This window comes from Eschrichtius robustus, chromosome 12 (assembly GCF_028021215.1).
Source record: "Eschrichtius robustus isolate mEscRob2 chromosome 12, mEscRob2.pri, whole genome shotgun sequence".
In the NCBI taxonomy this organism is placed as follows: domain Eukaryota; kingdom Metazoa; phylum Chordata; class Mammalia; order Artiodactyla; family Eschrichtiidae; genus Eschrichtius; species Eschrichtius robustus.
In genome coordinates, this window is record NC_090835.1 from 42,856,577 (window position 1) to 42,882,674 (window position 26,098).

General features: G+C 46.7%; 1 protein-coding gene and 1 pseudogene across 1 annotated transcript in view; both read left to right on the top strand.

Annotated features, from left to right (window-relative positions):
• Nucleotides 1-4,697, top strand: part of CDCP1 (CUB domain containing protein 1) — a 55,126-nt gene extending 50,429 nt beyond the window's left edge. Inside the window, exon 9 of the mRNA XM_068558398.1 lies at nucleotides 856-4,697. Coding sequence (XP_068414499.1) covers nucleotides 856-1,288 — 433 coding nt within the window. The 3' untranslated portion in view covers nucleotides 1,289-4,697. The remainder of the gene's footprint in view (nucleotides 1-855) is intronic.
• A 10,825-nt stretch (nucleotides 4,698-15,522) lies between these two features.
• On the top strand, nucleotides 15,523-16,181 carry LOC137774026 (small ribosomal subunit protein uS19 pseudogene; annotated as a pseudogene).
• Nucleotides 16,182-26,098: the final 9,917 nt, after the last annotated feature.

Below are 26,098 nucleotides of genomic sequence, written 5' to 3' on the forward strand. Positions count from 1 at the left end.
TTCACAATTAGTGAACCGCCAGCCATGCATTATGTGGTCCATTATGCTAATTGAGCTACGGTCCTCCATTTGAATCCCTGGTCGGCTAAAAAGTCAGCATCCCCTGCTTTTCACTGGTGGAGATGGAGGGCGAGGCTTTGTTTTCCGAGGCAGGGAGTGCAAATGCCCATCCATGTCCAATACCAAAGAACATTACAAACCAAGCATTAATGGTGTTAGGGAGGAACCCGGGCACCCGAGCCTGACTTTTGTCTTCTTTGTAGCTCTTTCCTCTTTTGGAGGTTTCTGCTGAAGGGACTGGATCCCTCTACTGATGCTGAGTCCTACTGTCCCCAACTCCAGCTGAAAACTAAGATACAACCTTCCATCCTGAGTGTCGTATGCTATCATTTAGAAGCTAGATGGTCGTAGTTTGTGCTCATGCAAAAGTGAGATGAAGCGTTAGCTACAGGAAAGAACTCAGAGAGTCATAGAAGGTTGGCCTAGGCACACCCGTGCTTGATGTGGTTGGGTTGGGACACCACCTGTCTCTGCTAGGAAAGAGAGGTTGCCAGATGTCTCTACCTTTGGATACCATGCAGGTATCAAAACAAACTCAGGCACAGAGGGTGTTAACAGTGCCCTCTCTAAACCACTCTCTGCTCCTGTTTCCACCTTAAAAACTGGAGACAGAAGCTGGTCCCTTTCTAAATGTTCGCTGAGGACAGCAGTTTCAGTTTCAAATGCTAAGCTATTTGAGGGACTTGGGGGAGACCCGGTCAGAACCCTGAATGATCTTCATTCCAGTAGGGATGTACAGTTGGTGAGCCTCTAAGATCGTTTTCTTCCTGACTTCTGTCTTGTTCCCTTCCTCAGTAGGAAAAAGAAGATCAACAAGGGCCCAGCTGTAGGTATCTACAATGGTAACGTCAATACCCAGATGCCGATGCAGCCAAAAATCTTTCAGAAAAGACAGACGGACAACGACTCCCACGTGTATGCCGTCATCGATGACACCATGGTGTACGGGCATCTGCTGCAGGATTCCAAAGGGTCCTTCCTCCAGCCAGAGGTGGACACCTACCGGCCCTTCCAGGGTCCCACAGGGGACTGCCCTCCCTCCCCACCCCCCGTATGCTCCAGGGCTCCAACTGCAAAGTTGACCGAAGATGAGCCATCCTCTGGCTTCCTTTCTGAGTCTGAGAGCGAATCGTACACCTTCTCCCACCCCAAAGACAGGAATATAAGCAATGGGAACACAGACCTTCCCTTGCTAGAAACCTACGAGACCATGGAGCCTGGGGAGTAACTTGGACCCACCCCAAAGACTCCACATAAAGCAGGGCACTGAGATGCCCTTTACGGTTCCCACCCAGAAATCCCGAAGAAGAGGAATTGTGTGGAAGGGTAGCAGGAGGTTTTTCTGGATGCCACCAACTTCTGATTTCCAAGTGGACTCATTCCAATGCTGAGACATTGAAAATGGTGAATTGTGATCTGGATACAATCATCACGGTGAATGTCCTTCTGAACTCAGGTTGGGTTGTAACCAGTCCATAATGAGAGGGGAGAGGCTGAATCACGCAGGACAGGGATACAATGAGCCCTGGATTTGGATTTGCATTTGGATTTAGACTTCTTCAGGTTGACAGTGCCAACCCCTAGGAGCCCACGGAGACCCTTGCTCTCACTGGGGTCCCCTGGATGGAAATGTCAGTGTGCTTTATTATTATTATTATTTATTTGGTGGTCCTGTGTATTTAAGAAGTCAAATGTATAGCCATGCAACTCTTTTCACCTGACATAGTGACAGCTCACGCTAACTGGTTAGATGGCTGGGTTTTGACTTCTGCTGACCACTAGATAAACATGTGCTTGTCCCCTGGGAGGTGGGAATAATTTGCAGTCTGCCCAGCCAGAAAAGGGTGTGTGTGAGGGTACTGCCGCACACCTGCTTTGATAAGAGACTTGCTGGTTCTCTCACTCTGCGTGTGGTTATCCTACCATAGAAATCCATCTTGAGTCCCATTGTCCTTTGACCTAGAAATAAGAGAAATTTCCTGGAATTGCCATGTGTGGCTCTCCCAGCTGCAGCAATACTTTAGCATCTAAATAGAAATTTAGAGAGTATTTTCATCCTCTAAAAACATTGAAGGATACACCAAAGGGTGGCCACCTGTATTAGTTTCCTAATGCTACTGCAACAAATCACCGCAAGCATGGTGGCTTAAAAGAACACAAATTTCCTATCTTAGGGTTCTGGAGATCAGAAGTGCAGAATGGGTTTCACTGAGCTAAAATCCATGTGTCAGCAGAGCTGTGCTCCTTCTGGAGGCTCTAGGGGAGAATCCATCTCCTTGCCTTTTCCAGTTTGTAGAGGCTGCTCACATTCCTTGCCTCTGATGGTGGCAGTGTGACACTCTTGCTTCCCTCTTTTACTGACAAGGACCTTTCACTTATAAAGCCCAGCCGGATAATCCAGAATTATCTCCCCATCTCAAGATCTTTAATTACACTGAAAAGTCCCTTCTGCCCTGTAAGGTAACATATCCATAGGTGCTGGGGATTAGGACATGGACCATTATTCTGCCTACCACACCTTTCCTGCCCCTGCAGGAGAGACTGCAGAATGATCCAGACTACAGGTGTGTTTTGTTTGCCTGCACATCTTTTTAAAGAGTTAGTCACCAACATTTATAAAATTATAAAGTGTTTACATAAAAATCCAGATCAGAAGGTCTGGCCATGCTGGGGCTCACATTCTCACCGAGCAACAACCAGCTGGAGTTGAAACGCAGCTCATCTTTAGATGGGGCATCTGGTTCACCAGTTCACCGCAGGGCCCACCAACCCTGTCACCTCCCACACTGAGGCTGAGGGTCTGCTGCTATTGGTCAACGCCCTGCAGAGTTGCTTCTCTCATAATGAAATGGAAAGTTCAGGACTCATATCTCATATGAAATAAGAAGACAATTCTTGAGGCTGATGGGTGCTTCAGGAAAGTTTCTTTTACACACAGCCCACATCCATCATTTATACTAATTACCAGCCCAGCTCCTGTGGGCATTTGCCTTTGTGACCCCTGTTCTCATCCGGGAGGACAAGGATTGTGTTATGGCTTGTCAGTACAGTCCCAGGTCGATACTTCTGTGGCAAAACCTCCTTTAAAAAGTAGATGCAGGGGGACTTCCCTGGTGGCGCAGTGGATAAGACTGCGCTCCCAATGCAGGGGGCCTGGGTTCGATCCCTGGTCAGGGAACTAGATCCCACATGCATGCCACAATTAAGAACCAGCACAACCAAATAAACAAATAAATATTTAAAAAAAAAAAAAAAAAAGTAGATGCAGGGCTCCCCTGGTGGCGCGGTGGTTAAGAATCCGCCTGCCAATGCAGGGGACATGAGTTCGAGCCCTGGTCCAGGAGGATCCCACATGCCACAGAGCAACTAAGCCCAAGCGCCACAACTACTGAGCCTGCACTCTAGAGCCCGCGAGCCACAACTACTGAACCCGCGTGCCACAACTACTGAAGCCTACGCGCCCTAGAGCCCGTGCTCCGCAATAGGAGAAGCCACTGCAATGAGACGCCCGCGCACCATAACAAAGCGTAGCCTCCGCTCGCCGTAACTAGAGAAAGCCCACGAGCAGCAACAAAGACCCAATGCAGCCAAAAATAAATAAATTTTTAAAAAAATAAAAGGAATTAACATTTAAAAAAAAAAGAAAAGTAGATGCAGGTCGTCGTGTTCAGTGACTTCACCTTGGAAATGCACTGCCAGACTTGTCCACCTGCTACTTTGCCTCCATGAAAAGGAGTTTTGCAATCTCCTAAATGGTGTGTGTTCCAAGGTTTTTTTTAACTCTTTCCAGGAGGAAGAGTATGTTGGGGGTTTTAAAATTATGCCTTCGGTGCTGACAGTGACCTTTACTTCTGAAAGGCTGGCTCTGCCCAGGGACCCTCATCCTCTTGACCTGAGATGCTGGCAAACACCCTCCAGGAAGGGCCAGAGGAGGGCTGTGCCTTCCTTCCCTCTGCTGAAATTGTATCAATATTTAAAATCATCGTTGGGGCTCTGGCCCTCCATTCTCTGCCTTCTCTGACCTCCTGGCCACTTCTGACAGTCACTCAGTCAGTGCTCTGAATCCCACCCTCAAAGCATGGCTGTCATCACACGTCACCTTTACTTACAAGGGCCCCACGTGGCCATTTTCTTTTAACCGAGAGCTCAAAACTCCAGGCCAAGTTGCTGTCTTCCTGAGACCTCAGGTGGATTTAATGTTTTCCAAAGACATGCCTCCTTGAAGGGGCCAGCCCGACATACCCCTGGCTCTTTCCTTTAAAGCCCAGGCCCCACTTCTGTAAAATATTTCAGGGTCGCTGAAAACCGAACACATTTGTTGAAGCCTAGCTTGTGCCAGCACAGTATCCTCCACGCTGGGTCTGCTGATGCCGGGCTGCCCTCACGCCCATCCTCTGTACCTGTGACAAAGCCCGACTCAGACAGGACTGGTTAATGCTGCAGTCATTTTGCACAGGAGGGGGATGTCTCAAGGAAGAGTCAAGGGAGAAAAGCGTAAGTCCGTGGAACATAACCTGGGTCAAGGTTAGGACTGATTTGTGTGGATCTGCAATGCTTAACTCAAAATAATTTATTTGTTGTATATACTTTTGAGGCGGCGTTTTATTCATTTCCTACACTTTTTTAAATAAACAAATATACAGAAAAAAAGGCATCAGGTTGTTTAAATGCTTTGGCGACTTGTCCCCTGGTTCAGCTGAGGCCCTCATTTCCCAGGTTCAACATGGGCTCAGCAGATTCCATCTTCTCTATGTGTTTATGGTCCAGCAAGCTGGACTCTGGGCTGCTGATGAGTGACTGAGAGGCCAGAGTTTGTTCTGTTCTGTTCTTGTTGAGGCAACCTGAGCCCCCTCTGTGTGACCCTCCCAATACCTGACCCCCACAGAGGCCACCCTTGCCACTGACTGCTCTACACCCAGTGCAGGTCACCAGCCACCAGAACAGAAGCAAAGGGAAGGCAGTGGGAGAGGGAAGCTCCAAGCGGGCCCCCACCGCCCGCCATGCGCTTGGAGGGGAGACCCAAGTACACAGAGGAGACCGGGCGCTGCTGTGTAACAAACCACAGCAGACCTTAGTGACTTAAGAACAATCACATATTTTGCCACAAACCTACATTGAGCAGGGCTCAGCAGGGATGGCTTATCTCTGCTCCGTGTGGCCTCTCTGGGGCAGCTCAACTAGAATCCACTTTCAAAACGGTGCATCACACAGCCGGCAAGTTATTGCTGGCTGCCGGCTGGGAGCATTGATTCCTCATCATGTGGACCACTCACTCCACAGGGCTTTCTGGGCTCCTTCACAACACAGAGGCTGGCTTCCCAGGGCGAGTGTTCCCAGCATCAGGATGTCGGAGCCGCTAGTCCCTCGAGGCCTGGGCCTGGAAGCTGGCACAGTGTCACATCCATTCTAGCCTATGGGTGCGTCAGTCTCAGAGCCTCAGATTTAAGGGGATGCATATATCGCATCGTAAAAGAGCATTAAATTTGTAGAGAAGTGACAAGACAAAGGAAAAGTACTTTGAGCTTCTAGGAGTGAGTGGCAAATTGTGAAAAGGTAAATATATGGGGGGAGCTAATGGAAAATACGGGTTTTCGGAAGGTGTGTTGTATAGATTTCTCTGCTGTTGTCTCTGGGCTAAGAGTCTAGAGTTGTCTCTGGTGATGAAGAATCAAACTGTCCTTCCCGGTAGAGAGGGAGAGGACAGAGAGTTTTTCTTGTGTCTGTTTCTTCTTAATTGGCTTCGGCTCAAAATAATCCTTACACCAGGCTTGCATATTTTGGGGTGGAATACTCTGAATCCCTCATTCTCCCATTTGAAACACAAGTTTCTTATATTAAAAGTTGAGTTGGCAGCTGTGCAGAGAGATTTGGGTTAGAAGTAGTGAAATAAGAGATCTACAAAGGCGGAAGCAGCATAGATGGAACAAGGGGAAAAGAACAAATCTATATTGCCCCATATCTTACTGAATCAGTCTCTTAGACCTGGGAGTAGGTCACTCTGGTGAAACAGTTGTGTTTCATTTCAGGAAATGGTACTGCAGGTGGGAGCTGGGTGCCCACTTAAGTTAAGCCTCTATATAGTGTGAGCAATCAGGCACTTAATGAGGGACATTTCTATAGAAAATGAAGGGGGGAAAGGGCTAATGGTTAGAACAAACTGTAACCTCAGTTTTTGAGTCCAGAAGGTAGTGAGAAGATTTCTAGATGTTGGGCTCAAAGCATTTATTTATTTATTTATTTATCTTCCAGTTTTATTGAGATAATAATTAACATACAACACTATATTAGTTTAAGGTACACAGCATAATGAATTGACTGACATACATCATGAAATGGTTACCACAATAAGTTTAGTGAACATCCATCATTTCATATATATACAAAATTTAAAAAATTTTTTTTCTTGTGATGAGAACTCAGGATTTACTCTCTGAACTTTTGTATATAACATACAGCAGTGTTAAGTATATTAGTCATGTTGTACATTACACCCTAGTACTTATTTATCTTATAACTGGAAGTTTGCACCTTTTGATCACCTTCATCCAACTCCCCCTCCCCCACTCTCCTGCCTCGTTCCATAACTTTTTTTCTTTTTTTTAAACATCTTTATTGGAGTACAGTTGCTTTATAATGTTGTGTTAGTTTCTGCTGTATAAAAAAGTGAATCAGCTATACGTATACATATACCCCATATCCCCTCTCTCTTGCGTCTCCCTCCCACCCTCCCTATCCCACCCCTCTAGGGGGTCACAAAGCACTGAGCTGATCTCCCTGTGCTATGCAGCTGCTTCCCACTAGCTATCTATTTTACATTTGGTAGTGTATATATGTCCATGCCACTCTCTCACTTCGTCCCAGCTTACCCTTCCCCCTCCCCGTGTCCTCAAGTCCATTCTCTACCTCTGCGTCTTTATTCCTGTCCTGCCCCTAGGTTCTTCAGAACCTTTTTTTTTTTTTTTAGATTCCATATATATGTGTTAGCATATGGCATTTGTTTTTCTCTTTCTGACTTACTTCACTCTGTATGACAGTCTCTAGGTCCATCCACCTCACTACAAATAACTCAATTTTGTTTCTTTTTATGGCTGAGTAATATTCCATTGTATCTATATATCCCATCTCAAAGCATTTTTAGATGGTGGAGTGAGAATAGTAGTGCCAAGCCAACGAATTTCCTAGTTTGCAATTTGAATGTCTGGTGCTAGCATCTACACCAGCGTCACAGTCACAGATATTTCTCAGTGCGGAGCCTGGAGGTGTCCAGCTGCACTTTGCAGGGTTTCTCCTCCTTCTGCTGCTCCTTCTCCTTTTTTTTAGGCAGTCCTGATACGGATCTGGGCAGCCAGGTTTTAGTTCTCAGTGGCACCAAGTTGGGAGGGGGAAAGAAGAAATGGAAATGTTAATTACTAAAATGCACAAATGTTAGGAGCCAGTTTACAGAGGTCGAAAAGCTCAGAGACAGTGAGCATGGCTAGAATTTGACAGCCCACAAGAGTACACTATATTTTTTCTATTGACACATAGAATTTTTCTCTATAATTATCCCCATTTCTATCAAAGATAATCAGACTCTTTTGTTTGAAAAATAAATATAGTCTCATTAAATTTGGCTTAATCATTCACATAAGTGCAGCATGAGTAGTAACATTTATCCCCAGACTGAAGAGACCTCAGAATTACTAAGAGGCAGCTGTGAAGCACCAGCTGTGTGACCCTAACAGGCAACCTAACTTCTCTGAACCAAAATTTCCTCAACTGTAAAATGTGAATCCTAATACCTATTTAACAAAGGTGATTGCCAGGGTGGGGAGAGATGATGTATATGACAATGTCTGGATTTAGTAGCCACTCTTCATTACATCTGCATTGAAGAGAAAAGAAATATCGCCCATAGTCTGCTCATCTGGCTTGGTTTCATCTCCAGCAAGCTGGTTGTCTTTTCCTGTGAGCTGACAGTTCTCTAGCTAATTGTGTCAAATTCAAAGATGCTGTACACCTCGTTCTCTCCAAACTCATTTAGCTGTCAGCTCCAGCAAGCTGGCATATGATCCTACAGCATTTGTGCAGCCCTAGAAAGAGATGTTCCTGGGAGAAGCATCACAGCATGAGCCGTGTGGGCTCCACAGCCAAGGAACCGGGAACTGCGGGGTTTCATTTTCTAACATTATTGCCGTATGTTAAGATATTTGGTTGCCCGTGTCTGAGGCAGCCCTGGGTGTTTGGGCCTGCCTGACCAGGCACCCAGATCAGAGACGGACCCCAACAAACCCATGTGAGGGGTGCAGCATTCCCTATCGCCTGAAGTAACCATAGCAACGGTCCAGTCTTTTCTCCCTGCTCCACCCCTACCCACAAAGGACACCTTTCCTCAATGACAAGAGGCTGGGCAAACAGTACCACTCCTTTAAAGATGGTCAGAAACTCATCACTTCTTCTCCAATGTAGAGCTAAGTCAGTGCCTCTAAATAGCCTCTAAGCATTTGAAAAGTTTCAAACAGAAGTTTGAAAAAAAGCTTGTTAAACAGAAACTGTGGACAGTGTTTGCCCTCATGGAAGGCAACTGTGACTGGGAAACTTTTCCTCCCCATATACCCTTTTGTAGCTTTTGAATTTGAACAATGCAAATGTACCTTATTTTAAAATAAAAGAAAATGAAAACAAAAACTTTTTAAAAACTTGTCAAAACTCAAGATTCTTTGGTGGTTTCACTCTTGTCAGCCTCCTGTGTGTGCAGTTTTTCAGAGATTTTAAGCCTCCCTTCTCCCCTCCCCACCCCTGATGGTGGGACCAGTTTGGCCAGATTTCACGCCCCTCTGGTCAGAGATCCCAGGTTACTCCCAGAGAGGCTAAAGGCTGGAAAAGACTGGAAGGTGTGGTAGCTGCTCAAACACTCTGGAAGGCTCTTCCACAGCACCTCGGGGACTCCATTCCTCAATGCTGATACTCCCAGGCCAAGAAGTCCCCCGGGGGCTGACAACAAGTCCTGGGAGAGGATGTGTGGAACTCCCACCTCTCCCATCTGGAAAGAGGAGTCCCGGCACCAGCTGGTGAAGCGACTTCAGCCCCTTCATTGCCCAGGACGTTCAGATCTGCCCTCTCCAGGATCCTGGCGGGAGGGACTAGAATCCACTCACATCTTAAGCCCAGGAACTAGGGTTGGGAGGGGGTTGGGTGGCTCCTTGGAGTTCAGGGAGAGAAAATCATTTTGTGATACTTAGTCTTTTGAAAGGAAAGAAATATTTTTAGCCAAAATCCAAGTCCATAACCCTGTGGGAGTGAAAAAGCCATTCTGCCTCAGACTTGGATTCAGTGTGTACTTTGGACCCTGGACTGGCTCACTGGGTCTCAGGATACCAGCAGTGGCCAAGTCCGTTGTCGGTCCCTTTCTTTTCAAGAGACACTAATTGCTTGGCGGCCTGCCAACTGCAGTGTCACCGGAGCTATCTGCAGGCTGAGCATATCCCCCACCTTCCACCTGGGGGGTTGGGGGTGAACCTGCCCTCCAACCTCCTCCCAAGGCCACCCCCATCCAACCCCATCACTGGTTGCAGGCACCACCCAGGAGGCCCCTGCTGGTATCCTGAGACCCAGTAAGCCAGCTGATGGGAGGATAATTGGGAAATGTGTTCTTCAGAGGTGATCCTTTCCAATCAGGAGTTAAATCTTCCTCACTTCCTCTTGAAAAGCAACCCAGTGATATTTCTGCAAATAACAGTCTCTTTGAGAAATAGTGGTAACATAAGTACTTCCAATAATGAAGATAAAAACCCCTTATACCTTTTAAAAAATGTCTAGTGTCAAATCAGTCCACTATATCCAGGATGAAGTATTTCCAATTATATTTTCCTTAAATAACATGGGTAACAAGTTCCTTCTGAGATAATAAAGCCTTTGTCTTTGGTGTTAAAAAAAAATTAATCTATTTTCTCCAGGCCAGGGACATCAGTTTTTAAGATGAGAATTTACACTTGCTACAGATGCTGCAAGCAGACTTCTTGCACAAATAGATCAAGATGTTTCTATTTGTCTTCAGATTCTTGCCAAGAGTTGAGCAATAATTGAACATGGCATCAACTCTGCTTTGATCTGCATGAAGAATTTCAGTGTGGGTAGCACTCAACTGTGTGGTATTCGTTCTGCTGTGTACCCAGTTCAATCCAGTTATTTCAATGTACTCATTAAATACCTACTATGTGCAAGACAGTGTGCTAAGGCTGAGTGCTGGTGGAGAAGCTGCCAGGTAAAGTGCTATGAGGGAGGGTTGGGACATGGAGTGGGGGAGGGGAGGAGATTACAAAACTTCCATGGCAACATTTGCTCATTCATTCAAAAAGCATGGCACCAAACGAGGTGCTGGTTATCTCGATTCCATTAGATCCTTTCTTGAGTTGTTAAGACACTTCTAAACTGAAAGAGGAATGAATGTGGGGCTTAGCTGGAGAGGCAGTCATAAAATGTGATGAGTTCTTTGCCAATTTTTATTCAATTTTCCCAATTCTGACCTTTTGTTTCTAGCCCTGCTCCCAAGGCAACAGACCAGGTTGCAAGTATTTAGCAAACAAGCTACATTAATCTGTAAACTAATTAAAACATATTGTGATGATTTCTCAGCAATATTCTTTAACCCATAACCTTCATTTTGGATACTGAATAAGAAAACCGTGCACTCTATCGTGGCCCTCAGGAACGCTTAGGGCCGGAGCAGCTAGAAGGTAATAGACTCTGCATCTGTAAGACACAGGTCATCTCAAGATTTACCCTTGATTCCAAACCTCTGCACAGAGGACTATTGTTTCTTTAGGAACAGCAACCTAATATTTTCTTGCCTGAAGGAGAGATGAAAAACATATTCAGGCTACTGAGGAATAAAAGGAACCAAACAGGCTCATTTGGGGAGGGTGGCATCTTGGGGCTTCCTGGATCCAACTCACCATACCCAGAGTTTGGGGTAGAGAAGGGTGGGCCCTTCTATGATGCTTTGGTCTCATCTCAAGTTTCTGAATTGCCATTTTCCAGGTCCCTTTTCCCAAGTTCTTTGAGGACCCAGAAAATTAGAAAGAGGGTTTTGAAGATCATGGCTGTGCTAGGGATGAGCTTCTGCGGAACACACACTGTCCTCCTCTGTGAACAGCTGCCCTAAGATGCTAAATATCGGAGGACATGAGGACAGAGGAAGGGAGTCAATGAGCTTTGTCTCCTCAGTTGGTCAAATTCTTCCAGCAAATTCCTGTGAAAGGGCTCTTGTCACAAGGGGGCCATTAAATAAAGGACTGTTTGTGTTCAGGGGGCCCCTCCCTCCCTAAGGTGTTCAAGGCCTGCCCCCAAAACGACAGCAACAACAAAAATCCCCACCCAAGGATCCTGGGTTACCTCAGCTCCTAATCCTTCCAGATCTTTCTAGTTGAAGAGCAAGCTCTCATCCTGGAGCTGTGAGGCAAGGGCCTGAGGCCAGACTCATCCCCTGCCTTCCTTCCAACCCATCTCCCAGGGGAGGATGAGGCCCATCTTGAGGCACATTTGTAAACCAACTGCCCTGGCCTCCCGTCCTCCCTTCCCGCTTCTAAGCCATGATTTTAAACTATGTTTAAAGCGGACCAGGTGAGGACAATTAGGGCAAAAAATACCTAGGCCTGAGGGGCCCAGAGGGTGAGAAAGACCCTTGAGGCCCAGAGGAGAATTGAGGGAGCCCAAGGTCCAGAGACGGAGGAGGCCCTGAGCGAGGTAGGGGGAGGGGAGGGTGAGGACGAGGCGAGGTGTTGTGGTGGGGTGGGGGGGGATCAGGAGGGCGGTTGGCCCGGTTAACGTCCTGTTGGCGAGTCTGGACTGTCTCCGTCCAGGCCGCCTGCTGGTATCCTGAGACCCAGTGAGCCAGCTGAGAACCAGGAACCGCACTCTGTTCAGGGTGGAACAGCACGGAGGAGGCCAAGAGCTCTGCCTCACCGGCCTGCAAGGAACCTTCCCCATAGCTTCCAGGTACGGGTGAGGAATCTTGGGCCCTCATCAGGGCACAGAAGGCCGTGAAAGCCAGGTTTAGGGCCACCAGCGTGTGAGTAAGGAAACTGCAGGATCCCCAGTCGAGGGCATAGGCAGGTCATCCGTGAGACTGTGCCAAGGGTGTTTCTGGTTAACATTTTCACCACTGAGGGCAAGAAAGTTTGCTCCATCTCGCTTAGGGCCCCCCTTTGCCTTTGGAGCTTGCATTTCCCCACCTGGGGCCCAGATCCTCCCCCAGGTAAAGCACACAGCTAACAGTGGCAGCCGTGTGGTAGGACAGGTGGCTTAAAGGCCATCCGGCTGGCGGCACCATTCAACACAGGCAGCCTGCCCGCAGCTCAAGCTGACTTGGCTCAGGTAGGATGCATAGAAAACCTTCTGCCCACCTTTCTCTTCTCTTTGAGATCACAGTTCCTTTAGTCTGGTCCCTCCTAGAACCATGAATTTTCCTAACTGGTGCCCTCTACTTCGGCCCACGAGTTAAAAGTTGAGCCGTTAACTTTGGGCTTATAAGTCTCTGGAAGGCGACGATCATTATTGGTCTGTTTTTGCTCCTGAAAGGCATGTGCGTTTCTTTCTTTTTAATTTATTTTTTTTATTGAAGTATAGTTGATATACAAAATTATATGTTATAGGCATACAATATAGTGATTCACAATTTTTAAAGGTTATACTCCATTTATAATTATCATAAAATATTGGCTATATTCCCCGTGTTGTACAATATATCCTTGTAGCTTATTTTACACCTAATAGTTCGTACCTCTTTCTCTCCTACCCCTATATTGCCCCTCCCCCCTTCCCTCTCCCCACTGGTAACCACTGGTTTGTACTCTATATCTGTGAGTCTGCTTGTTTTTGTTTTGTTTTTTGTCTGCACCATGTGATTTGTGGGATTTTAGTGCCCCAACCAGGGATCGAATTTGGGCCCTCAGCAGTAAGAGCGTGGAGTGCTATCCACGGGACCACCAGGGAATTCCCTGCTTCTTTTTTGTTATATTCGTTTGTTGTATTTTTTTAGATTCCACATATAAGTGATATCATTTGTCTTTGTATTTGGATTTGTCTAGTATTTGTCTTTCTCTGACTTATTTCATTTAGCATAATACCTTCCAGGTCGAGCCATGTTGCTGCAAATGGCAAAATTTCTTTTTTGATAGCTGAGTAGTATTCCATTGTATTTATATACCACATCTTCTTTATCTATTCATCTGTTGATGGACACTTAGGTTGCTTCCATATCTTGGCGATTGTAAATAATACTGCTGTGAACATAGGGGTGCATGTATCTTTTCATATTAGTGTTTTCATTTTTCCTTGATATATACCCAGGAGTGGAATTGCAGGGTCATAAAATAGTTCTATTTTTAGTTTTTTGCGAAACCTCCATACTGTTTTCCACAGTGGCTACACCAATTTACATTCCCACCAGCAGTGCAGGAGTGTTCTCTTTTCTCCACATCCTTGCTGACGTTTGTTATTTGTATTCTTTTTGATGATAGCCATTCTCACAGGTGTCCTGTGCGTTTCTAAACTGATGACTGCTCAGACATCAGAGTTAACTTTGCAGCCCTGTGAAGGTTCAATGTATTTCCACTTATGTATGATTTGTTCAAGGGCACAGAGCAAGTTGAGTTAGAATTGGAACCCTAGTCAGGAGATTCATCTACACCTCGACTCTTTGTACTGAGACCTTTTTTCTCATCATTGTCTTGCCTTTCATTTCTTCTCTTTTTCTTTCATAGGCTGGATCCAGCACCTGTGGACCACCTGTCTATGCCCTGTAGCCAAAGACCACTAGGAACAAGGTTGGATTTACTGATTTGTTGCAGGGAAGGAGGCTGTGTACACGCATAGATGAGGAGTCATGGGGCCTCTTAGCACAAGGTACTTGGAATAGAACTTGCGCTTGTGTTAAGTGTTGTGGGGGAAGTTTTAAGGAAGCAGGGGTTTGCTCTGGATTGGATGCTATCAGGAAGCAGGATCGATTCTATGCTCAGGAATTTCAGTTTTTATATAGAAGGTGAGACAAAGGCAGCAGAGCTAAAGCCGTGGTTGGTGAAGGGACAGCTGTCATTTGTGTTACCTGGGGCTGGGTGATTTCTGTGGTTTGCACAGTGGCTTCGTATTTGTCTGTGCTCAGACATGACTACAGAACGGTGTTTTGTCAGCCTTGTCTGAGGTTGGTGATCTGTGAGACTGGCTCTGTTCGACAGCAGAATGTTGCAGCCTAGCTCTGAGTGCCTGATGGTAGGGACTATTTTTCTCTTTGTCAATACAAAGGCCAAGCCTTGATCCTCAAGTTCCAACCTTCTTTATATCCTAGTCTCATATCTTCATTGTGGGATAGAGGTCCTCACATTTGAAGAGGAAGAGGAGGAGGAGAGGGATTTCCTTGGGGGTGGGGGTGAAATAGTATCTTAGCTTAGAGGATTCATATCTTTGTCACCTGAATGGATCCAGGGTTCCATTCCTCTACCAGGATAGAATGATATTCCAAAGCCATGTTGAGGGGGCAGGAGAAGGAATTAGGGTAACATTGGTGTGCAGGTGTCCCATGAATTATTGGAGGAAGTTCCAGGTAGAGGGGCGGGGAAGGCAATAAGAAGTGGCCGTTCTTAGTACAGAAATCCTCACTTAGAAAGAGTGGATACATGTGTATGTATAACTGACTCACTTTGCTGTACAGCAGAAACTAACACAACATTGTAAATCAACTATATTCCAATTAAAAACTTAATTAAAAAAAGAAATATAATCCACTCTTCTAGGAAACATAGGCAGGATGATTGTACATCCCAATTTTCTGGTACATCCCTGATTTTAAGTAATATAACTATTCGATTACCTCGGAAACAGTTTGGCTACATATTACGTTGTTCTATATAATTTTTTTTTTTTTAGTGAGGGGAATCCATTACATGTCAGATCCTCTGAGAAGCAGACAGGAAAATGGGATTTGAAGTGCAAGAGATCGATTGGGGGAAACACCTGTGAAGGCTCAAGAGCAGCAGTCTGCAGAGAGAGCCCTCTGCAGTACAGGTCTGACCCTGTGTAAAGAGACGGGGGAAGAAGGACTGGGTAGGAAGAACCTCAGACCACAGCACAGTTCTGAGAAAATCGTGGCCAGGCCTCTGGGGCGTCCGCAGGCTAAACTTTCCCCTTAGAGGGGTCACCTCTCTGGCGGGAAAGGTTCCATGCTGGTGCCCCTGCCGAGCTCAGTCACTGCCCAGAGGCAGCCAGGGAAAGACTGGACCCTGTAACCCCGGGTGGCAGCCAAGGTTGTCAGTCAGCTCCAGCTCTTGGCGGCAGGTTATGTTAGAGCCATCTGAGCGGCACCCTCGATGGCCATAGGTTTCTTCCTTCACCAGTACCTTTTTTTTTTTGAGTCACTGAACAGGGTCAAGTCCTCCTAGAAGCAGGAGCCAAGACAGGATTAGACATGCAAGAGATTTGTTAAGGGAAATGCCTGTAAAGGATAAAAGGGGTAAGAGAGGAGGGAAAAAAACCTATACAAGTGTGATTTAAACTGTAGAGTGCTGGCGAATAAATACGTTCATAGACGTGTTTTGTTTTGTTTTGTTTTAAGCCTCTGTTAAGTCATATGTCCTGAATTTTGGCTTGGGAAATACGGTTTCCTTATAAGTCGCGTTAAGTGATGATACTGGAATTTAGGAAGTGCCAACAAGGTGACGGAGGAACAGCAGAAGTGGACCTTCCGCAAGTTCACCTATGGCCGCGTGGACCTCGACCAGCTACTGGACACGGCCTGCGAGCAGCTGATGCAGCCGTACAGCCCGAGGCAGCGGCAGCGGCTGCACTACAGCCTGCGGAGGAAGCAGCCGTCGAGTGGCTGCTGAAGCGCCTGCGCGAGGCCGAGAGGGCGGTGCCTCCCACGGAGGAGCCGGAGGTGGTGGAGACGTGCAGCGCGGCGTGATCATCCTGCCCAAGATGGTGGGCAGCTTGGAGGGTGTTTACAACGGCAAGACCTTCAGCCAGGTGAAAACCAACCCTGAGATGACTGGCCACTACCTAGGCGAGTTCTCATCACCTATAAGCCTGTGAAGCACGGCCGGCCAGGCATGGGGGCCACGCACTCCTCCCGCTTCATTGCCCTCAAGTAGCGGGCTGGCCAGTAAAGGCACAGACTTCTCTACAGAAAAGAAAGAAAGACATTGGAATTTAAAGCATCAAACAAACAAGGTCTGCCTCAACTGCTATTATATTTGCACGGCTTCTTTCTGTGAGGGCTTCCCAGGTACCCTCTCCCTTACTGCTTCTCAGCTTTTCAACAGGGGGTGGTTTTGCCCCGCCGGGGACATTTGGTGATGTCTGCAGGTATTTTGGGCTGTTACAGCTGGAGCCCGTGTTACCGGAGAGTAGGCTCTCCTCTCATTGCAGAAAGAATTCAGAGAGGAGACAGGTCAAGAAAGCAAAGCGAGGATTTATTTAAGGGATGGTAGGCTCTCAGAGCTGAGTAGCTGGGCTGTTTTCTTGGCAAGCCGGTTATGTGGGGTGTAGAAATGAAGGGGCGGGATATTCATTGGGGAGGGGGAGAGGGGGGAGGGGGAGGGGGGAGGGGGAGGGGGGAGGGGGAGGGGGAGGGGGAGGGGGAGGGAGGGGCTTGGGGTCATATTCCCTGATTTTCATCCTAGCTCCACCTTGCTGAGGGGAGGAGGAATTTTTGTCCTTATTTAGTCTTTTTTTTTTTTGTGAATTTTATTTATTTTTTTATACAGCAGGTTCTTATTAGTTATCTATTTTATACGTATTAGTGTATCTACGTCAATCCCAATCTCCCAGTTCATCCCACCACCACCACCACCACCACCCCCCCTTGTCCTTATTTAGTCTTGATTGGAAGTGTCATGGCCTCGGTGCTTGATGGGAACTTCTTATCTGTAAAGTTTTATTGTAATGAGAGCATGATGAGCAAAAGGTTACGTTCGGACGCCAGAGATTCCTGCCTTTCCACACCTTTCTTTGCCTCCAGGACACTTATCACTCCAAAATGTGTGGTTTCCTGTCAGTCCAGAGGTTCCTGCTTTTCTTTGTCTGCCGGAGGAGCCCCCCTGCCCCCCACCATTGTTTACACGATGTATGGTTTCCTGCCATTTGGTCCATGTCCCCGTTTCTCTGTTCCCATCTAGCTATCTGCCTGCTCTAACGTTCCCACTTCAAGGAGTCTGCACCCTTAAAATCTTTTAAGGGGCAAAGGGTCGATGGTCCATCTTCTGTAACTGCTTCGAGTGAGCACGGGCATTGTCCCTACCTGTGGGTCCAGATCTCCTTGCTATCTGTCAGAGATAGGGATCTCGGGGTTGTTTACAGTGGCGGAGATGGAGAGTGAGGAGTAGATCCAGTGGCTGGTGGTAGTCCTCATCTTCAGGTGAGATGGGCTGAAATCCCTGCCACATCATCTTTTGAAGTTGGAGTTTCCTGAAGCCATGAGTTTTTTCCCCTCAACACCTCAGGTTTCGATACAGCAGCTGTAACAGGGAGAAGTTGGAGTATATCTGAATACAGTTATTAGTTATATTAAACATTAGTCTGGAATATTGTCCAATCCCTGTGCTGGTCTTCTCTTGTGTATTGTTAACTATTATTGAATATTATGCTTTTATTGTGAGTTTTAGTTTTATTTATTCCAGTCACTAGGTTCTTCCACCAGGTAATGATGTTCCCCACATGTTGGATATTGGCAGTCTGGTTGGTGTCTGCCACCCAACTGTGATTACTAAAAAGTAGAGTGTGATTGTACTGTGTTTTCATTAAGCCATCCTAATTCTTGTCCCTGGATGCTAATAGCAGTAAATGGCAGAGGCTAGCTTTACCTAAAAGATGAAATTACCCTTCCCTCTGATTTGGAGGAGGATGTCTGTTCCAGAGAGTTTGGCCTCCAGTTGGTTCCTGCCCCAGTCCTTCCTTACCTCACTGGGTGGTAGATGAGAACCCAGAATATTTTGCTGTTAGCGCCACCATGTCCTTCAAGGAGGCAGGGAGTCCTAAAAGACAGGTCCTTTGGGGAGGTACAGCTGTGGGGGCAGATCCAACAGTCAGATGAGTTAGTAACTTTAGCAATGGCATTTATGGTGTCTGAGAGTGGATGTTTGTAAGCTGGAGCTGTGCCAGTGTGAATAACAAGGAAGACCATTAGGATGGGTGTGGTTAAAGGGGACATGATTTCATGAGAAGCAAAAGAGCTGAGAAACGGAGAGTTTACTGGAAAGGCAGGGTATTGATGCCTGGAAGGGAAGTTATTAGCCTCCTTTAAGGTGATTTTTACAGGAGTGACAAACTTTGTTTTCCCTGCGGTTCCCTGATCCCAGACCTGTGGATCTGTAAGGTTTTTTGGTTTTTGTTTTTTTAATTTGGGGGGAATATTTTGCGCTGTCCATAATGCATAACCCAGCCAAAAATAGGCCTTGGTTTTGGTTTTCAGGGAGAGTAAGAGTTGCTCCCAAGGCTGAGAGAAAATCCCTTCCCAATAAATGGGCTGGGGCATTTAGGCATGACAAGAAACTTGTGTGACAAGGGTCTTTCTCCAGGTGCAAGTGAGAGGGGTGGTGAAATGTTCTAGATTTGGTCTTCCTTCTACCCCAACAATAGAGCAGGTTTCAGGGGCAAGGGGCCCAGCATGAGAAGTCAGGACAGAGTAAGTAGTCCTTATGTCCACTAGAAACTGGACAAGCTTACGTGCCACGTTAGTGGTCACCCACTGATGACTGTTCCTCCCGTGTGATGATGACTGTCTTCTTGGGAGCCTTGGGAGGTCCCAGGTCCCGTCAATCAACCACTGCCATGACTGGCATGGGGGAATTTCCTCGCTCCCTTCAGAGCTGGGGGCAGTTCCCTCCTCCACTGTGGTACATCTTCTTACAGAGTGGGCATGGCGTCTTGGGTGGAGGCTGGGACGTGTTTCCAGGGCATTCCTTGCTCTAGTGTTCGGGGCTCCCACAGCTAAAACAGGCTCCCTTTCCTGGCGGGGGGGTCTTCTGGGAATACTTTTGGGGTGACCAGGAGGTCTTGTCATGACAGCTGCCAAAAGCCTGGCTTGCCGTTGTTCCTTTCTTAAGTCACGCTGTTCCTTCCTTTCTTGCTCAGCCTGGTGTCTATTGTTAAAGACACTAAAGGCTGTGTCAGTTAGAAGGTTGAGAGGGGTTTGGGGCCCCATGGCAAGCTTTTGAAGCTTCCAATGGATTTCAGGGGCTGATTGGCTAATGAAGTGGGTTGCAAATACAATGTGTTCCTCAAACGTGTATGGGTCCACATTCGTATACTTTCTAGGGGCATCTACCAATCAGGCCTGAAATAAGGCTGGATTTTCATCTTGGCCTTGGGTGATCTCTTTAACCTTATCATAGTTAACAGGTTTAATTATGCATCGCTTCATCCCTTCAATGAGGCAAAGGGTCATGTGGTCCCTTCTAGTGATACCAGCCTGGCCTGGTTTATAGTCCCAATTGGGATCCATTAGAGGCACTGCCATCATGCCCACAGGGTATTGTTGTGGTTGGACAACATGTAATCCATCAACATATGTTTCAGCCTGTGCCCAAATACGGGTCTTTTCCTCAGTGGTGCAGCAGTGGGAAAGGACAATATTTAGGTCCTTCCAGGTAAAGTCAAAGGAGAGGGTCAGTCCCTGGAATTCTTTGGTGAACTGGCTAGGGTCCTCCCAGAATCTGCCCGAACGAGTACAGCACTGGTTGAGGTCAGACAAAGAAAAAGGGGTGTACTACTTCTCGAAGGGGGCAAAGAAGCTCCAGCTGCACCTCTCGTACAGAAGGGTAAAGAGACTTATAGGACAGGAGAGGGGCTGAAGGTGGTTAAAGAGCATTGGGGCTTGGGTTTGCTGTCTGGGGCACCTGTTCCTCCAGGGATGCCACTAGAGAGGGCTTTTGTAGCCTGAATGGGTCCCAGCTGGCAAGGTTCCCTAACATAGGACTTGCATAGCTCCGGGTTCTCTCTTAGGGCCATAAAAGCCTGAACATAAGGAACTTCTGTCCATTTTCCCTGCCTTTTGCAAAAATGTCAAACTGTAGGATGGTATTACAGTTGAGGCTTCTATTCTCAGACCAGGCCTCATCGTGCTCAAGTTTATACTGGGGCCAGGCTGTTTCACAAAAGAAAACAAGCTTTTTGCATTTTAAAGGATCTAGAGAAAACTTATTCCAGTGACTCAGAATGCACTGGAGGGGTGAGCCCTTGGAGATGGAGGAGGTGTTTCCCATCGTTCCTTCAGGTAGATGGTGCTCCTGTAACAGAGAGGAGCACTAGGGTTAGGAGGGCCTGTAGGGACTCCCCAAGGCAGGAGGGGTTCCAGGTGTCCCCTTCCACCTAGTCCTGTCAGCTCTAGCCAAAATGGGGGTTAGCTACTCCCCCATAAGGCAGTCCTGGCCACAGCGTCCTGGGGCCTGTGTCCTATCCTGGCGTCCGTGGAACCCGGGAGGAGCGACCTTCCTGAAGGCTTCTCTATAGACTCTGGCAGTATTAATCCCTGTGTTCCAGGGTATGTCCCCCTGGAATGGACATCCTCATGGTTCTAGGACCCATCTAGTCAGGGAAGCATCTTTTCTCTAAAAGGGTGGTAAGTTTCCAAAAACAGGCACTGGCCATTAAGGATCCCTCAAGCCTGGGGAGGCAAGCGCAGCAGACCCGCCCCTACAGGACAAAGCAGGAGTGGGGACGGGAGGGACCATGGAGGGGGCCTGCGGAATGCTGGGTGGAGAAGAATGGCGGCCTGAGGCATCCTCCTACCACCATGGGTCCCCCTTCCCAACACCCCTGGGTACACCCACAGACCACCCACAGAGTGAGGGAGCTCCTGAAGGAACTCAGCTGCCATGGCCAGGGGGCAAACTCTAAGTAAGGCTGTATTTTATATTTCCACACAATTGAACCTGATGATGGTTAATTAAATGGTGGATAAGGCAAATCCAAAGGATGCAAAGGTTGGGGGGGTCCTATGGTTGGGGTCCCTAGCTGCCTGTGAGAAGGGCCGGAAAGTTTTCCTGACACGCCTTGCACAATGAGAAGTGCAGGACCTAGCGACAAGGTTGGAAAATGCCTGACAGATTTCTTTTCCCCCATTTCCAGCAGAGTAAGCTGCAAAAGTAAGAGTGAGATAGGGACACAGAGACGAGACAAGGATAGTGAGGCATAGGTGGACCAATAATAAGCCTATAAGGGTAACTGCGAGGAGGGGGCAGGGTTATGCTTTTATTTTTATTTTTATTCTTATTCTTTTAAAATATTGATTTATTTAGGCTGCGCCAGGTCTTAGTTGTGGCATGCAGGCTCTTTAGCTGTGGCATGCGGACTTCTTAGTTGCAGCATGCATGCAGGATCTAGTTCCCTGACCAGGGATCGAACCCGAGCCCCCTGCCCTGGGAGCTTGGGGTCTTACCCACTGGACCACCAGGGAAGTCCCAGGGTTATGCTTTTAACTGTGTGCCTAAAACGTTGCGTGGAAATTGTCTTGAGGTGGGCGGACAGACCTACCGTCTCTGTAGTCCATTGCACGACCCACTCATCATCTGAAAGGAGATTTCTCGTGGTGAGCATCTTAGTGGCTTTTACGGCTTGACCCCATCACTGTGGCAGTAGGTCTGAAAATGCGACAGACAATAAGAAAGCAGAAGAGAGAGAGAGAGTGAGGGAGAGAGAGTTAAGAGAGAGAGTAATGGCAGGAAGTAAGGCAGCGCCTCTCAAGCTCAAGAGAGGCGAGAGGCTGAGGCAAGTCTCCTGGCTGTTGCTCGCCAAAGATCGGGGAGTAGGTTCTTGTCTTATGGCAGAAAGAATTCAGAGACGTGGGCTTCCCTGGTGGCGCAGTGGTTGAGAATCTGCCTGCCAATGCAGGGAACACGGGTTCGAGCCCTGGTCTGGGAAGATCCCACATGCCGCGGAACAACTAGGCCCATGAGCCACAATTGCTGAGCCTGCGTGTCTGGAGCCTGTGCCCCGCAACAAGAGAGGCTGCGATAGTGAGAGGCCCGCGCACCGCGATGAAGAGTGGCCCCCACTTGCCGCAACTAGAGAAGGCTCTCGCACAGAAACGAAGACCCAACACAGCCAAAAATAAATAAATAAATAAAATTAAAAAAAAAAAAAAGAATTCAGAGACAGACAGGGAGGTCAAGAAAGCAAAGTGAGGATTTATTTAATTGATAGCACATTCTCAAAGGGAGGGTGGGCAGTCTCAGGTGAGTAGCTGTGCTGAGTTTCTTTGGCAAGCAGGTTATATGGGGGTGTAGAAATGAAGGGGCAGAATATTCACTGGGGAGTGAGGGGTCTGGGGTTGTAGCCCCTGATATTCATCCCAGCTCCACCTTGTGGAGAGGAGGAGGGAATTTTGTCCTTATTTAGTCTTGATCGGAAGTGTCATGGCCTCGGTGCATTATGGAAACTTATCTGCAAGGCTAATTTTATTGTAATGAGAGCATGATGAGCAAAAGGTTACCTTCAGACAGCAGAGATTCCCGCCTTTTCCCACCTTTCCTTGCCTGCCTCTAGGACACTTATCACCCCAAAATGTATGGTTCCCCGTCAGTCTGGAGGTTCCTGCTTTTCTTTGCCCAAGGACCCCTGTTGACTACAAGATGTTTGGTTCCCTGCCATTTGGCCCATGTCCCCCTTTCTCTGTTCCTATCTAGCTATCTGCCTGCTCCAACACTGGTACTGCTGGCACCTAGTGGGTAGAGGTCAGGTATATTGCTAAATATTTACAATGCACTGGACAGCCCCCATGACAAAGAATTATATGGCCCAAAATGTCAGTAGTGCCAAGGGTGAGAAACTCTGCCCTGTTGATCCTCTCCATCCTTTTGCAAGGAAGCTGGCAGCATGAGTAACTTAAATGGGCTTAGTGGGTAGACCCCAGGGACTGGAACCTCCTGGATGGACTAGCCCCAGGGCAATAGCAATATGTACAGCCATCTCCTAACAGTAGACCATTCGTAGCAATCAAGCATTCTGAAGAAGAGCAACAAGAGCCTCTTTCCTGTTTCAATAGCAAGTTTTTGATTAATGAATGCCCCAGACCTCCAGTAGCTTTCCAAAGACATAACTGAAACACACAAACTCTCTTATATAAGTTGTAGAAACTCTCATGTTAGTAAGATGCTTTAAAACTTGATCCCAAGCAACATGCTTTATATTCAGTAACATCTGAGAGAGATGTACCCACGCCTGCCCTGACATTCTGTCAGTGGTATTTAGAATGTAACTTGACACTTTCCTAGCCCATCTTGCTTAAAATCTACTGAGTTTGGGGGGCTGTCAATAGAAATTTTTCTTTTAAACATTGAGTTTGCTTTTTCTCCTCCCAATTGTCCTCTAACTCTCTGTGTTTTGTGTCCCAGCCAATATGACAAGCATCACTAAGGGAATTCTGGAGCACAGTGGATGTTAGAAGGGACTTTATATTGAGAGAATGAAAACCTAGATTCCCATCTGTGTTCACTTAGTTTTTACTGAGCATCAGAGAGGCGGGTAACTCTGTCCTCAACTGTAGGGCATGGACATAAAAATGACAGCACAGTGTTAGGTGTACTTATGCCCCCCTTCCAAGCTCCACCCACCTCCACCCTCTTGTATGCCCTAGTCTGACCTGACTGCATTGCCTGGTCCTACTACTGCAAGCTGCCTTTCAGCTGGATTCACCCAGTGAAAAGCACCTGCAAAGTCAGGAGGGTGGGATGTTTCTCCCAGTCCCCTCTGTGCTTGCATTTTCTGTCTGTGGCTGTGTCCCTCCACACAGAGATCTCTTCCCGTGTGTACCTGCTTCATGGCTCCAGATGCACTATTTGCTCCCCTGGCCCTTCTGCCGTGTGCCTTCTGTCATGTCTAGCCTGAGAATGCCCTGCCATCCCTTGCTCGTTTGCTGATAGCGCCCCATCTCTGTAAATACAGGAGTCCTCACTTTGCACAGTAGTTTTGGGACTGTAAAAATGACCGTGCAAAACAACCTTAATAATCAGTGGGAAAAAAATATGATTATTCTGTGACCTTTCAAAACGTTTGTCAAAACACTAAAGCCCTCTTACTATTGGTAAGAGAAAAAGTAGTAAAAATTAGTGTTAAATAAACTAATTTGAAGCATTAGAAACATTGAGGATAAAAAGTATTTCTTCGTAAAAATCTTACCAAGAACGCTTTGAACAGCGTTTGCCTGCTTCTCCTTGTTGTATATCTTGATAGAGAGTGAACATCTTTCCTCTGCCTTGGCAAATTGACATACTCTAAGTCTGGATCAGCTGCCACTATTTTATCCTTTTTACTTTCAGTGTCACAGAATACCTTTGAGAGTTCCTTTAAAACCAGCAGGTTTTTGCTGGCATCACTTCCTCTGGGACATCTTCATCACTTCCATCATTTTCTTCACTTATTCATTTATGTATTAAGTTCACCTTCCCTAAGTTCCTCCGGCTGCATATCCAGAGTCTCCAATGGCAGCAGTGTCAACTCCCACAGTCAGCTCTTTCTTCTGTAACTCCGTCAATATGCTATTCAAATTTTACTTCCAGTATTATCACTTTTCATTTCCTTCCTGCATTTTCATCTTTATTAGCCAGTTCCCTCTTTCAGTTAACCATTTTGTAAAAAGTCACATGGGTTTATCACTGGGAAACAAGGAAGCAACACAACCACACACTTTGCTGTCTGTGCATGAATTGAGTAACAGATGTCCAGTGACCAGTCACCAACAGGCTTTGAAAGAGGTGACATGATTGGTCATGATCATGCTGTGCATTTGTTGTTTACATAGTGATTTGTGGACTGATGAGCTAGCCGTCCAATTATACTTGAGCAACTGCAGCTTTATACAGTTGTTCACAGTTCATATACAAATGTAACTGAAATTTTAACCATCTTGTTGGGGGACTGGTGTTACTTAACTAAAATAATTGAAATTACTGATCATTGAAATTCATGCATATCAGAGCTGTGCAAAACGACGACTGCCTGTACCCCTTTCGTTATAGCCCTTTGAACTACCTGAGTTGGATTCTGCTTCCTGCTGGTACCTTAACTGACACAGGGTGCATCTAACTCCTCAGAGGAGCAGAAAAGAAAAAGCTTCACAGAATTCAGCCAAGGTCTGTCAAGATATGCCCTGTGGCTTTTGACTCGGGACCAGCAATAATGATTCTACCATCCAGTTGTAGGCAGGCAGGAAGGCACCTGGGGTGTAATAGCCTTCTAGGTCCAGGCTTCTCAAGAAAAGGGCTGGCCTATGAGACGACTGATCCAAAACTAAGGCTGAGATGGCCATGCCTAGAAACTAGGAACTTGTTGAAAGGAATGAAGGCTTGACCCAGCTACACAATTGAAAGTAAGCTTCTCTTACTGAAAGACCCACGGCAGCAAGTTTTTGGGAACCACACGAATGAATCACCATTCCTCCTTCAAGACCTCTTAATTCTCCTGCCTCCTAGCCTCTAGTTCCCTCCCACGTTCAGGCTTTGGATCTGCAATGGCTCTATGGCACAAACTGCTGGTCACCTACCACTTCCCCTTCTTCCTTAATAAAGTTTAATTTTATTTGGGGTATAGAGGAACCTACCTAAAGGGTTTTACTTCTCAGCCTTCCTTGCTGATAGACATTTGACAAAGTTCTGGCCTATGAGATAAAAGAAAAAGAAAAGGCTCTTTAAAGAAGCTGACTGGACCTTTTTTGTCCATTCTCCTTTTGCTTTTACTTGATGTGGATATAATGTGGATAATAATGGTTGGAGCACCAGCAGCCATCATGGACCATGAAGTGACCTCAAAGATGGAAAGCCCCCACTAGAACAGTAGGGTGGGAAAATAAAAGGAACGTTGTGTCCCCTATGACCATAGAGATGCCATACCAGCGTTAGACTACCTGCCTCTAGACTTCTGTCTTGTTTAAGGCTCTTTTATTTTGGATTTTCATTATATGCAACAAAATCTAATCCTAACTGATAAACATTCATACTGAAATTAACTTACTATACCAAGTCCTTCAAGATGAACCTCTACTTCCTGTCAAAATCAATATAGAACAGTAACCAAA